General features: G+C 40.8%; 1 protein-coding gene across 1 annotated transcript in view; it reads left to right on the top strand.

Moving 5' to 3' along the window:
- The window catches only part of MTHFD2L (methylenetetrahydrofolate dehydrogenase (NADP+ dependent) 2-like), a 30156-nt gene that overhangs the window by 14173 nt on the left and 812 nt on the right, over window positions 1-15171 (top strand). The window contains exons 6-7 of the mRNA XM_009579695.1: window positions 1162-1254; window positions 7547-7672. Of these exons, the coding sequence (XP_009577990.1) occupies window positions 1162-1254; window positions 7547-7672 (219 nt within the window). The remainder of the gene's footprint in view (window positions 1-1161; window positions 1255-7546; window positions 7673-15171) is intronic.

Below are 15171 nucleotides of genomic sequence, written 5' to 3'. Positions count from 1 at the left end.
TTCAGCAGTTTTTGTTTTGTCAGGAGATACAAGAGAGATGGTAGGGCACCTGCAAAAATCTGAGCACCTTTTTGGCCAGTCTTTTCCATTCCTGTTGTTGCACTTGAGCTACATAAAATGATGACTCGGAGTGCTTTGAGTGTGTGGAAAAATATATGCACTGGATGTATTGACTCCTTAAGTGGTTATGGTGATAAACCTTCTCAGATCCATCCAATTGGAATTTTGTAAATACTGATGCTGGTGTTGATTGTGTTCTGCATGTCTGTTCAAGAATGCCTCTCCTTGATGAAATCTGGTAGCGTTCCAGTCAAGAGAGGGATTTTGCTGTCTGACCCTTGCATGCATTTATTGGTCAGGAGGGTTTCTAAGCGAAGACCTTTGGTCCAGGAGTGTCCTAGTCATAGCTACTAGACTCATTGCCTACACAATCAGGCCCTACAAAGAGAAGAGCCTCAATTGTCATCTCCTGTTGTTGGCCAGATGATCAGCCGTGTTAATTCTTGAGAGAGGGAATATCAGTAAGAAATAGTGCCGCTTCACTGAACTTGAATTATTCCTTGAGCACTCCAAATCTGTCAAAAACACGGGCCAAAGACTAAACTTGGACTTGAGGGAAATGCTATTATGAAGTTAGGTCACAGATACAGTGAAGACTGTGGTCTTCCTTCCTGTCTAGACAACAGAATGTCAAGGGAGGCATCTAGGGAGCTTCAGGACACGTGAATGACAAACGTGGTTGAGGACAGAGATCCAAACGTGGTGATCTTGTACTTGAACCTTTAGTTTGTGAGAAACAGCTGAGTCTTAGGGCACACTATATGAATTGTGCTTAATGGGGTAGACACTGGGTTCCGTGCTGGGTTGGCTGTGTGTAATTCCACTAAACGTAATGAAGCTGATTAAGGAATAAGTTAGTCCACAGTGTATAAATTAATTCATCCTGTGATAATTTTAAAGAACAAACGCTTTTTCAAATGTGTGAACAGCAAGCGTTGTGAGCGTTCTACCTATGCTGAAATAAATGATGCATCTCAAGTCAAATCTGTTGATCATCTGTACTGTTGTTGATGTACCCGAGTAAGTCATTTACACCTGAAAGTGTAATGGTATGCAGGCATTTTATATGTGACTATTAATTGATAATCTCTTATATTTCAGGTGATGCTACGGTGACCATTACTCACAGATACACACCAAAAGAGCAGTTCAAGACCCATACGCAACTCGCTGACATTGTAATAGTAGCTGCAGGTAATACTAGTTGTTGTTAATACTCCAATCACAACATTTAAAACGTAAAAAGTAGACTTTGATGTCTGTGTTGGTGGCACTACTAGCTATTTCACGTTTCACCAAATAATGGTGCTCATGCTTGCTGAGGGTATTGCAGTAAGTAGGATTTCTTGTTGTAAGAAGGGCAAGTGATTTGGCTCTTTGTTCTTGCCCTTCACATTTGCAGACTCATAAACTGTTTCTCGTCACATGTGACACCTTTCCCTTAGGGAGACTTTAGAGTGAACTCAAGATTGGGAGCCAGTCAGTGCATAGTTTATACAGGTATAATTATGTAAATTAAAACATTCTCTGTGCAGTGCAAAAATCATGAGTCATTTAAATTTTGACAGGAGGGTTTCTTTAAATCAGCTGGAGGCTGCATTCATAAAACAATGGTATCATTCCCTTGCTGTTAGAATTAAGGGCAGCCTTGCCAAATGAACTGGTAGTTTTGGTAATATATGTTATTAATGGCTGAATTTTTATTTTATTTTTTTCTTTTACAATTATCACGTAAAGAGGAAGAGAATGGTAATTGCCTTGCAGCTCAGGATATCCTCCTCCTCTCGTACTGTTTTGGAGGACTGCAAGAACATGGTGTCTCTCCTGTTTTCTCCTCTCCTCCTCCCTCTTCGTCATCCTCAAGACCAAAGTCTTGCTTACTTATTTTCTAGATGAAGACAGACAGGTACCTGTCTAAAGCTCATCACTTCCTGTTGAAGCGAGATGTCCTTTGCTTCAGGGCTTAACTGCGCTATCTCTTTCTCCTGCCAGGTCAGGAGCAAGAAGCAGCTCAGTTATCCCACATGTGATCACTCAACTGTGGGCCTGACCAGAATTCACGCACTGTGAATGAAAGATGATAATGTGTGTGCTAACTGGAAATAAAGTAGTAACTTTTCATCCAAATACACTGCTTCCAATTTAATCATCACTTCTGATTTTTATGCTGAATATAGTTTGTCATCAGTTATGCTTGTAGCTAAACGGTTCAGTAGCCATTCAGCCGTGTTTGTTCTTCACATTATTTTCCTTGTGTTATTTGTAATAGGAGCATGATACAACACTCATTACACAACATGAGATATACTTGGAATGATGAAAAAACCTAGGGCTGGATTGTGCAAACGGTACGCAGCCCTGCCCCAGTGGATGCTCTGGGAAGATTACGCTTCAGAAAGGTGGAATCCCTCCAAGGTTCCTCTTGTTACTTGAGAACTGTGCACATTGTACCTTTGGGATCACGCATTCCCCGGGAATGTGTGACCTGTTCAGTGAGTGTTGCAAAAAAGGTAGCTTTTACCCTGCCAGGTAGAAACAGCTGCTGTCATAGGCCACTGCGCAAGATGTGCAAATGGAAGACAGCTTTTTGTGTGTGTCTGCATGTGAGAGCAAGATTCCTATTCTCATTCTCTCCTTCCCGTGTAATACTTCTAGAAGAGCCATCTGAATTCTGGCTCCTGGTTTGGTGACTTGTTGCAGTGAGTCTGTTCATTCTGATGTGGTACTCTATCTCTGCGGAGTTTTCTGTTCACTTGCATTCATGGCTTTCGTAGCGCTTCAAATAAGGTGCTTCTGTTTTTATTATGAGTTTCAGAATACCCATCTTCATGGGTTGGCTCTCATTCGCCCCCAGCCTTGGGATCCCAGTTTAACTGCTTAATTTGGTTGTAACTATCCATGCAGTTTATTCCTTCCCTCTCGTTCCCTCCCAGCTCCTTGCATCGTAAGTTCCAACAATGCTGCTCTTGTCCAGCCTACCCTTCCCTAAAATCTGTCTCTCTGCTTCCAGGTGGAGCTTCCTAAACTCTTTCATACCATGCAGCTTTTGCATTTCTAGCCAAAGCATAATGTTTCCTCCAAAGCACACCCAGCACTTCACATTCCACTGTAGCCTTTCCTATCTTTGCCCGCTATCACTGCTTATACAGACATCCCACGGAATCTGTTCTTTTTGTCATTGGCCCAGACCCGCAGTAGAAGAATGAGTGCAGCTTTACCTGTGGTGCTCGTATAGCCACCACAGTACTTCCAGGGCGCTGATGGAGGCAGTAGGCAGTCTTTGACTAGTCAACCTGCTGCTTCTGCTGTCTTGGTTTCCAGTCTGCCTTGAGAGAGAAGATTCATGTGCCTGCTAGGTTTGAAGAGGGGTTAAAGAGGAGAAGAAACGGGGCTCCCAAATGCCCGATGAAATTCTTCTGGGACAGCTTGTACTGTCCCTCGGGACATGATCTGTGGTCTCTTGTATAGGAACTGCTGATTTGTCAGACCCTTTTATTCAGATAGTGGCTGTTTAGCTTGTTCGGGAGTTGGCCATTTTACAGTCCTTGTACCTAAGCTGGCATTAGGTAGGGCTTTGTTTCTCTTTTCGTTTAAAACGAAATTTTCTACAGAAATTTTCTACAGAAATTACCAATGAAAGATTTTCCCACATTCCTCAGTCCGTGCGTTTTAGGAATAGCTGCTCTAACGCTTATCTCTTCCTACTTGGTATGTAAAGTAGGCTTAAGTAAATAGATCTGCTCATTTGGTTTGGGGGTTAGTTTATTTGTTGCTATTAAGTATTTGGCCTATTATCAAACCATTTTACAAAGGGTGTAACTGTGCAGCTTCCGTTAATACGATTCCATCCCTATCACACACAGATCATTTACCCCCATAAGGCTGAGGCATTATCCAATTACCAGCCAGCTTGCAACTGATTGCGTAAGAGTGTGATGAAGTAGACGCAGTCAGATATTATCAAATGGCATAGGAAAGAATTTGAGGTCTTGGCTTGCTCAACATTAGAAGCAGAGTTTCAAGCTTGTGTCCTATGGGGGAGTGAGAAATGGAGAGCAAAGAAGGTTCTTGTATTGCCTGTATCTAAATGACTTAACTGGCTGTGATCCAGCACTTTAAATGAAGGCAAAGCCTCCAGTAAAACTACGGTCTCAAACCATATGGATTTGCTGTCTTTCCCTGCTTTGGTGGGGACAGGGGAGCTTAGACTCCCCCTTTGGAGGTACTCTCTTACTAGGATGAACATTCCTCACAGAACGTAGAACTGTCGAACTGCTCAAGAAGCAAGGTGAATTGTAATTTTAAAGTTGGGATTTCCCGTCACTCAAAGTTGGAGGTTGCATGGTAGGAAAGAAATTTAGGAGGTCATTTAAAGTGGGTACAGAGAAAAGATTGTCGCTGTTGCAATTAAGGTATGATAGGCTAATGCAGATGATGTGTAAGGACTTGATATTCTTGGCTCTCTGATAAGATGCAGTGACTTTGGTCTTAGATACTGCTTTGCCTTAACATTCCAGGGGACGCTTCGTTTGTTGTGACTGTCCAGGCATAAACTTTCAGATGTCTGGCCATACACGATGCTGCCGTTTGTCAAGTAGTGCTAGTACATTTGTTCTAAGATAGCCTTTCCTGTTATTAAAATTGCTCTCTGTAACTCCTGTTCTTGAAAGGGAGGTCTTTTCTGTGCACCAAGGGAAGCTGTTGGCATGCCATAGAAGTCCTACCTCTAGCTTCAGCACATTGGGGAAGCTAGAGGAGATTGATCTCCTCAAAGTAAATGTATGGTACTACTTGCAGTTTGAAATCCCATGCGGCAGTGGTCTTTACAAAGTGGAAGACATTCATCCTGTCCAGGACTACTGCCTTAGAAAATGGTGGTTTGCCACCTCCTTCGGTAGGACCCAGGTCAGATTTTTGTGTGTAGTTCAGTTGTCATTTTTGTACTGAAGTTCTTTCAATACCTAAATAACTGTTTTGGTGTCTCTTCCTATGCATGCAGATAGCTCAACTGTGCTGACTGGAAACGTATAGTCAAAGACTCAGCTCTTTATCTGGAACTTGAAGTGACCTGTTAAGTTTTCTGGGTCCTGACTGTTGAACATCTTCATGATGAATATCAAGATGCTTTACATTTAAATGTGCAGAAGAAATATGGTGCATATGGAAGAGCTGAGGCGGCTTGTTGCAGCGTGCTGTTTTAGGTGGAGTTTGTTAATAGCAAAAAAATTCGTACCCCAGGACGCTACACAGGTGTAGGCCGCTGAGAGATGATGAAGGTGTGTAGTGCTGAGGCCCGGCCCTCTTTGGGGGCTATAAATAGCAGGACGTGGTGTTTTGTAGAAGCTCCCCTGTGAAAGGTCAGTGTCATGTGCTGGGGTTACCAGTAACACAGTTAAAATTGCTTATTAGTCGAGTGTGTTTCTTGAACCAAAACCAATCCCATTACACAACATTTGGTTTGGGTTTTTTTTTTTTCTCTTTTCTGTAGCAGTAGTAGAAACTAACATAGAAAAGCCTCGGCTGTCACAGATTCAGTGTCTGGCTGCCATCCTCCACCTGTGAAGAAATTTTGGTAAATGTGTTTGCCGAGTGTCAATGGCTTCGTTATTTAAGGAGTACAAGAGACAGAGCGGTGTCTTCTGCGCATCGGTAATACTTGAATGTAGGAGATCTTCCCGGTTCCCCTTTGCTATGTCTACGTGGAAATGGTAGAAAAGCAGGGCGAGAATGGTCTTTTGAAAGCCCATCTAGTCCATGCTAGTGCTCCAAAAGTGCTATTTTGTACATAGTAGTTCAATCTGCTTTTTCATATCTCCAGTGATAGAGATCTCCTTATTCTCTCCTTAGACTACTTGCTTCGATGTTCTTCTGTTCTTGTGGTTAAAAAGTTCTGGACAGGGCAGCAAGGGAAAGAAACTTAAGTCTGCTATTTTGTGTCACGTTGATCATGGACATGGAAAAAAGCGTAGTTCCTCTTCTTCTGGCAAAAGTTTCTAATATCCTTGAAGGCTTTCATGAGATCTAAAAGGTTAATTCTTTGCAAATTTTCCTCATAATCCTCATTGTTCTTGGTGTTTTATAGAGATGTGAACAGACAGATCAGAGAAGGCTAGCACCCACAGCGAGAATATGGTATCCCAGCTTATGTCATATGTTGAAGAGATTAGGGCTTCTATGTGTGTCTTGCAGTAGCATGATTGTGTCTGTTTGTGTTCAGTTGATGTAATCCCAAATTCTTTTTCTATAAAATTACTGCCGAACCAGTTGTTTGCTGTCTTGCCTTTGTGAGGGGTAATTATTGGTATGGAAATGTGGTGTCTTTCCTTCCTCTCTGTTGAGCGTCAAATGATTTTTGATGCTTTGCTCCTTTTTTCCAGTGGCACTTGAAATCTAAGCTAATCTGTTTGAAATTCTTTCCAGCTTTGTGTCGTCTGCACCTTGTGCCGCAACTAAATAATAAATGTTCTCTACCATCTAGTGACATTATAAACAAACACCTGGCCCGTGTGGTACTCCCTCTGCACACGCTTTCATTTTCGTAAAGTACCATTAGAGCCTCTTACCTGGGTGCAATTATCCAGCTGGTTTTCCATCTAGTACGTTTTTCTTGCTCGCTTATGAGAAGATCAGGTGGAAAAAGTTTTGCTTGAAAGACAGCTGCTTCCTTCCTACAGATTGAGCTGATGCTGTTTATTATGGGTTAATCTGAGCTGGCCATGTGATTTTTTTCTTGTTGTCTATCTGTCGCTTATAAATGACAGGAATCAAAAATAAGATGGCAGAATAGATCAGATTGTCTCACCATTCTAGCATTTTTTTTTGGTAGCAGTGGTATATTTCATGTATTTCATGTTCATTATTTAACTAACTGCTTGACATGTTGTGCAGCTAACAGGTGAAGTATATGAAAAATCAGAGAAGTCAAGAGTAACACAAACCCAATACAGATATTAAAAAATCAAAGATTAAAGAAAATGCTGTGGAGGTAACATACACACGGCTTGCTTCAGCAGTTGACAACGCTTCTGGATCAGCAGACCTCTGACAATACTAATCATAGAATCATAGAATCATAGAATCATTAAGGTTGGAAAAGACCTCTAAGATCATCAAGTCCAACCTGTGGCTCGCAGACCATTTTTATCGTCCAGCTTTTCTTTGGAAATGCGATGAAAGGGACATACTGCCACAAACTAACGAGTAGTTCCTTCATTGACATCATGTTGACTGTGTTTGTGACCGCAGGTTTAGCTGCAAATATGTAGTCAAGATGAGCAAATATCACCTTTTCTTTTCATAATTACAAACTGTGTGAAACTGAGGAATAATTGTTTTCTCTGTGTGATGTATCAAGTAAAGTTCAAGTGAAAGAAGGATTTTTTTTTTGTGCATACATACACGTGCATGCACGCCCCTTGATATAATTTGAAACTGATGACCTAAGACTACCTGGCCATGTTAATCAAATATATCTTAATGATTCCAGGTATCCCAAAGCTGATTACCACTGATATGGTCAAAGAAGGTGCAGCAGTGATTGACGTAGGCATCAACCATATCCACGATCCTCTTACAGGAAAGACCAAATTGGTTGGGGATGTGGACTTTGAAGGTCAGTGAAACGCTCTTTATACGACCCTGTTGGATAAATGTATTGAAGTTTGTGGGATTCATTCATGATAAATACTTGGAATAGCCAGCGTCTCAAATGAGATGAGACTTGCAGGATTTTTGTCTGATTTATTTACTTAAATAAGAAAGCAAACTGTATGTTCGTTCATCTGCTCTGAAGAAATGGTACGTTATTTAAGAGAGGAAGTGTTACTTTTCATTACACTTACCAGCAACCTTTAAGAGATACAGATGAGCTCTTATGGCAGTGTGGTGGCAGAAGATGCTTGTCTCCAGGTTTCTTTAATCCTTTGTGAGTCTGTGTATTGTTTCAAGAGTAAGCAATAAAAACAGTTTCTGCTCTTTCGCAAGTATAGGGTCTCCTACTGTTCATAGCAAATATTATTATACCACAGCTTCCCAAGCCTCCTTTTACGCTCTCACTCTACACTTGAATGTGAAAATGTTAACTTCTGCTTTAGAAGAAGTTTATGCTAAGGTTTAATGTAGGTTCATCTTGAAGTGTTGAAAATCTTGGTCCAGACAAGCCTAACAGATTAAAAATTGGTGTTACATATTGATCTTTTTATGTTTCATGTGTTGCAGAGCAAGTTCACATGTAACTTGATTAAGTATCTCTGCTCTGGAGGAGCTCCAGACTGGAATAGCAGGATTGTTGCAGCTGAAAATTAAACCTTATTGGCAGAGTTGAGTGTGGGAAGCTTAGACAGCATTTACCCACGTTATTAATGGTTCTCAACAGTTCCTTATTTTGATAAGTATGAAAATCACCCACAGGTTTTTTTTGCGGTTATTAACATCTTGGCTGGCATAATGTCTCAAAGCTTAATTATATTCAAAATGTTTCTAGCCAGCTGTATGTATTTGTAATTACATCACTCCCTTAGTTCCTGCTTCTTTTACTCATCATACGTGATACCTGTGTGTTAAAGTCAATGAAATTACCCGCACGAGTGTAGCTAAGCGATTGTCTCGCCATGCATTTGGAAATGTGTAACTGTATGTGTACAATAGAGCTCCGGTAGAAAAATACCTTTAGAGTACAACTTGAAATTTTTTTTTTGCTTTGTTATCCTGCTTGTACTGTCACAAGTAAAAAGTTATATTTCCTGTTTTCAGAACTGAACTAGAGTACAGAGCGTTTTCAGGAGTTTTTGTTTGCTTTAGCGGGTATGGGAGGAAAAAAGCTATAACTTAGAGAACCGTGAAATTGTATCCTTTTTGTTTGTTTTTCTTTAAATGCGAGACTTTCTGAATGTAATATAGGTGTAGATTCTATGGCAAGGCCGTGATTCAGAGTTTCAGCAATGCGCTATATATGTCTCGTCATGTCTGCTGTGGGTTGTTCTCAGGATTTTACCTGGGGGGAGGGAAGATCCAAAAAAGAGGGAGGAACTTCAACTTGGATTATGCCACTACAGTTGCAAGTAGCATTTCACTGTGCATTGCCAAAGGGAAATTGTTGTTGGTTCATTGGTATCGGTGAAAGTTTCACTAAATCTCTAACAACATAAAAAAAACCATCCCAGTGTATACAGTTCTAAATACTAAAAAGTGAATCACCCTTGCCAAGTATTTGATTTGGCAGCTAGGAAATGCAACAAGCTAGTGTGTTCATGTCGCAAATCATTTTATCCTTTTCCTCCATTTGATCACTTGGCTGAATTTATATTTAAGCCTAAGTGAAAATTATTTTTGCAGGTTAAGGCCAGGTACATAAATGGCTGGCATGACATACAGCACCTGTTTAACATCATGTAGCCCACCAATATCTATTCTCTCATCATCCACTTCTTTAAGTAAAAAAATGTGGCCGTGGGGAGAGCAGAGATTTAACTGGGCAATCAAAGGTTAAATTTAATTTATTAGAAATAGATGGAAATGGCTTACTTCACAAGGTCATTTGACTGAAAATCTCCCGTAGTGGAAATTAAGCTTATTAGTTTGGGTGGAAACTGTTTTGATTCAGTTGTCGTAGCCTAGCAATACTTGGATGCCATCCTCTAATCTCTAGGGGGTAGGTTAGACGCTAAAGTTTATTTTTATCTCATTAACAACAAAAGGATGCCATTCAATTTTTTTTTTTTTTTTAAAATGTTGTTCATTATTAAATTCAATGTAAGAAATGCCTGGAGGAAAAAACTCCTGCCACAGGCCAAGAGAATTTGATAGCTGCTCAAAAAATGAGTTTTGAAGTTTTGAAATCTGTTGTAAAATCTGCATTTGTTTGAGTCATGTTCCCTTCTGCTGTAGGCAACAGAGCTGCATGCAGTCACCCGCAGCCAGAGACCTTGCCCTTGGCAGCGCTTCCCACAGTGGGCTGAGGACTGACCACTGGCATATGCTGGTGTACGTGTGTACACACTCCCAAGCCAAGGAACACACTTTGGCTGTCCTTTAAACTCCAGTAGATGAGGAGGAGGGACAAGATTGTTTAGTTTACTTAAAAAAATTTAACAGTATCACTATTACAGCTGCTATAATGGTTGGCTTGCTAGTGATGGCATCGGGGTATCTCTGTGCGTGTCAGGCTTAACCATTTATTTTGGGCAAAAATCCTAAGCTGTATTATGGAATGTCTTTAAACAGTATTTGTAACTTCCCCCATCCCCATATGTCCTCTTTCTTTTGACACTCCGAACAGTGTCCACATCAAAAAAGGGATTTGTTTTGTCCGGAATAGTTTACCGTGCGGTTCCAAGGTATCTAAAAGAACAAGACAGGAAAACACTGTGCGTGTAGAGGTCAACTGCGAAGCGCTGAGGTACCTAGCCTGATATTTCTAGGATGTGTTAAACTGTGTGTGCTTCTCTGCATACGTAACCAGCACAGCACGTTCAGTGTACCCCTATTTATGCCTAGCCTGATATTTCTAGGATGTGTTAAATTGTGTGCGCTTCTCTGCATACGTAACCAGCCCAGCACGTTCAGTGTACCCCTATTTATGTTAAGAAATTGCCAAAATGTATGGTCCAGGGAGGGGGTGTTTTGTAGCTTCTGGGAGCCACAAGAGGGAGGGTGAAGTGACAGGGAGGCGGAGAAGCGGTGGCATCCTTAGATTATTGTCGGAGCCATTTTAGTTACTTACAGGCAGCAAGTTTCAGTCACAGAAAGGGAGACATGTTTCTATGAACAAGGTTAGCGCACGTGTGGGTGTACTTGGCCCTGTCTTATAGGGCTTTTGTTGCCACAGCAATAATGCTAAGGGGGGAAGAGGGCTACCCAGACCAGGAACACGAAATAAAGCAACAACTTACATGGAGCATTTAACTGGAATGGCTTTTTTGGGTGGAGCACCGTTTCCAGGAGTGACTGGTAGAGCAGGGTAGTAACCTCTGAAACTGGAACTGGAAATGCCCGTGAAACCGAAGTGTACAGAACTCAAGTGGGATTTGCTTTCAATGCTGCCTATATTTCTTTATGATTCCTCCCATACTTTGACAAGCAGACAGTAGTGCTGGTTTTTGAGTGTTTATTGGATGCCTATATAGAAAAGAAAACCTTTATGTGAGACCTTCATAGGTGATATAACTGCGCTATCAGTGTAGGGGTTTATAAATGAGAATTGTTTTCCCGACTCATCTGTTTTGCACAGCCTAGGCAATGTAAAAGAGATTCTGGAAAATGGGTGCCACCAGGAGCAGGGAGGGGTTCCCAGTACTGAATAGCAGAAAAGAGTGCCTCAACAAATGATCGATACGGTGAAGGGTGATGGGCGTATATTACAAATTTCCTTTGAATGAGGGATAATTGTACATAGTAAATGCAGGGAAACCAGGGAAATGGTGTATCGAATACTATTAAGGTGGAGAATGGACCAGATTGACATGTCGCTTCTGGATAGACCAAGTGTACCAGAAAGAAGGAATCAGTTGAATGAAAACCAGGGAAATGTATGCTGTCCTCATCAGCTACAGGACAAATGTCTACAAAGTAATCGAGCAAGTTGACAAGTTTTTTGAAACTTGTTCATGTGGTTTAAGAGATTTACCACGATAATCTTCGAATCCAATTTCTTAATGGAAATGGTGGTCCTGCAGTTGTATCTTAACTATGGTTTACAGTAAACCCAGGCTTTGTGACAGCAGTCGCTTCTGATGGTTGTTTGCTGCCCCTTTGCGTTCGTTGTGTTACCTTCCAGGCTGTAGGCTTCTCTTTAGATTATTGAATCCTTTCCAAATTACCTCTCTCTGCAGCTTTTCCAAACAGTGGTCGTGAAAATAGAACGTGGATGTTACGGCTGCTTTTGCTATAGCTTTTGTTAGTTAATTTCTCAGTTGATTTTGAAGACCTGGCATTCATTTTGCAATTAATAGAAGTCCAGTCTGTGTAATCTTGTCACCATATTGCTGCCCTGCAAAAATCAGGGGAAGCGTTGCCCGTTGTTATGCTCCACCAGTGCAAGAAATAAATAAGAATGTTAGCGTTAGGCTGTGACTGCCGGAAGGCTGGACTGACTGATTGCTAACTGGTGGCAGTAAGCTCCTGGGTGGCCAAGTCTAGGTACTCCTCCGCAGAAGAGTATGTCGTGCAGGGGTCTAAGTCAGTCATCTTTGATATCTTGTATTTCCGCTTGCACTGCTTATTATCCCAAGGCTACAGCGATATCCCATCCACCTGTCTGTGCTAATTAGCTGAATGCAAAGAAGCTGTTGTGCATAATTTTATGCTAGATTTTTCAGCCCAAGATGCCTCTGTTGCGTGGCTTTTAAAAGTACTGGAGGAGGAAAGATGCAGGCACTATTATAATTACAGTACTGGGCCATAATTCCTTGGTTTTCCTTTATATTGCTGTTAAAATAGCTGCAGTAAGAGAAACAGGGATAACATCAGAAAGAAGGAACTATGAGAAATGGGGTAGATACTTGCTGGTTGGTATCCCACAGTGCGTAGTGAGAAGAATTCCAGAATGTGTAGGGCAGAACATGGGCTATCTACTGTGATTGCTGAGCACGTGATTCGCACTTATGCAGTGCTGCAGGGATGGAGTGATCCAGAGTAGCTTTACGGCGACTATTAAAGCTGTGTGGAAACTGTGCTTAGGCAGGAATTACTCTGCATCACTTAATGCAGATGCACAAGGCCCAGAACTGCCTTCAGGTTGAGACTTGCCCTTGGTTTGTGTGATTAACCCTATTAGGTGTCTGATGTCCTTAGCTTTAAAGGAACCTAGGAATGAAGGGCTGTTTCCAAAGCAGTGGATCCTGTTTTTCAAGGAAACAATCTACATTTCATTTCTTCTGAAGAATCAAAGGAAGATTTTAAGGTTCTACAGAAGCTGCAAAATAGCAGCTCCTCCCCCATAGGCACCTAATTTGCATACCAGCATTTTCCAGATTGGCAGAGAAATACCTGGAAGAACAGCACGCATCTCGAGAAAGCAGAGTTAAAGCTAGGGACAAAGTTACACTATTGCTGAGGAGCAGAAACAAGACCTCGTGAAGGAACCGACAGTGCAGCACCTTACTTGCCGACATGAGATCGGGCACACTGAAGTGCTGTCTTGGAACTCTGCTTTGGCCTGCTACGCCTGACGAGGAAAGGAATATCTGTTTACATTTTCGAGGGCCAGGTTTTTTTTGCCCCCTTTGGTCGCTAGCATTCATCTTGGAAAATTGCATTCACCATATCTCTATTTAGTCTTACAGATAGAAACTTATCAGATGGTAGTTTCCCCAACATAGACACCTGTTGTGCATTTAAAAATCTGGATCAGCTTTTTTGAATAAGCTATCCGGGTGGTTTTATGCTAAATGATAGAAAATATGTCTTCTGCCACACTGACCCACAGGGATTTCCATAATGATAGAGTACGGGTAGAGAAATTCCTCAACAACTTGTGAAAACAGTGTACTGTGTGTTTACGGCTGAGTACGGTTACTAACACTAGAGGCGATGAACGTTGTGCATGACATTCATTAGAAGGCTTTCTTTAGGTAAGGCATGGTCCAGTTGTGGATTGTACCTCTTTGTAAGTAAGATAGGAGTAGTTTGAATAATACCACAAAAAGAGGTATGTAACATTGCCATGGAAACAAACTTATTTCAGTTTAAAATGCCTAAAATATTTTCTATGTTAATTACTGTGTTTACTTCAGATGTGGGTACATTTCAATAATTATGACATTAATCTGGGAATTCATAGTAACTGTGTTAACTGTAAACACCAATCTCAAATGGTAGGTAGTTCAAAAGAGTATTACTATTAAAAAGACAAATTATTTGTGTTTGAGAATATTAAGAATAACTGTCATATGAGATCTTAATTCATTTGTTACAATATACATGTAAAAAAACCCGCATTGCAATTTGTTTACCTTTCCAAATATTTTAACAGTATATCTGGTGGTACCAGTCAACTGAGTAATTAAAACCCTCCTGGTTGTAATTACCATCTGTCCTCAATGGTGCTTAATCTTCTGTTCTTCAGTTCAGTGAGATATTCACCGTTAACTTCTGTGAACGCTCTTGTTAGGTCCCTGCCTTGGGAAGTTCAGACAGTGGGTTTTTTATTTCATTTATCCTCCCTTAAAATCTCATAAATATTCTGTCCAAAAAACCCAATGTCCAGCTTTACAGATTCGCTTGTAATATTTGTTTTTGTGAGACCTTATTATTTTCAAGAGTAAAGCACCACATACATTCAAGATGAATACACTAAAAGCAGAAGCAAGTTATCTTGTTTGTTCCAAAATCAAGGTGCCTAGTTTTCCATCCATTGATCTCTTCTCATAGCCAGGTATACATTCAGCTCTGAAGCTACTTCAGTGGAAATGTATGTGCTTGTGTCAGAATTACGCTTGCTCAGTTTTCCCCTGTGTATGTGTGTGCCTTTTAAAAAACAACGCTTTTAAAAGTGGGGTGTGAGTTTCCAAGAAACTATTTCTAAGCAAGCAAAAAAACCCCAAACTAACAAACAAAAAACCTCTCACGGTGGCACGTGTGAAAAAAACCTCTGTAGTAATCGGGTTAGTAATATGCCATTTGGACTAACCATTGTTAGCAAATAACTGCTCGTTACAGTTTGTCATGCGATGAATTCCCAGCCAGTTGCATATAATTCCTTTGCAAGTAACCTGCAATTCCAGTTGATTGCATTTTGCACATTAGATAAGAATATCAAGTCAGGATTTATTGCTATGTTATATTAATTCCTCGTACAAAGAGGTTGGAGCTAATGCAGCTGTAAGAGTTTTCTTTGTGTTTGAGACTTAGCGAAGATCTGCGCCTCTGGATCCTAGTTCAATAGGTAACAATGGTAACACTGGTTAAAAAAAAAAAAATAGTAGTCTTCTCTGGAGGAGCTGAGTGTTTATGGCTGAAGTTGCAATGGGAATTTTGCCGCTAGAATCTATTTTTCCTGAAGACAACTCTGGTTTTTGTTCTTTGTCCATATTGTGAAGCAGAAAAATGAATCAACCAGGAAACTGTACTTTATCCCTCTGCAGCTTTAAGTTCCCTTTTGTGATCGTAGACCGT

This window comes from Fulmarus glacialis, unplaced genomic scaffold (assembly GCF_000690835.1).
Source record: "Fulmarus glacialis isolate BGI_N327 unplaced genomic scaffold, ASM69083v1 scaffold11046, whole genome shotgun sequence".
Taxonomy (NCBI): Eukaryota; Metazoa; Chordata; class Aves; order Procellariiformes; family Procellariidae; genus Fulmarus; species Fulmarus glacialis.
Note: the sequence above shows the minus strand (reverse complement) of the source record. Positions and strands in the feature narration are given on the sequence as shown.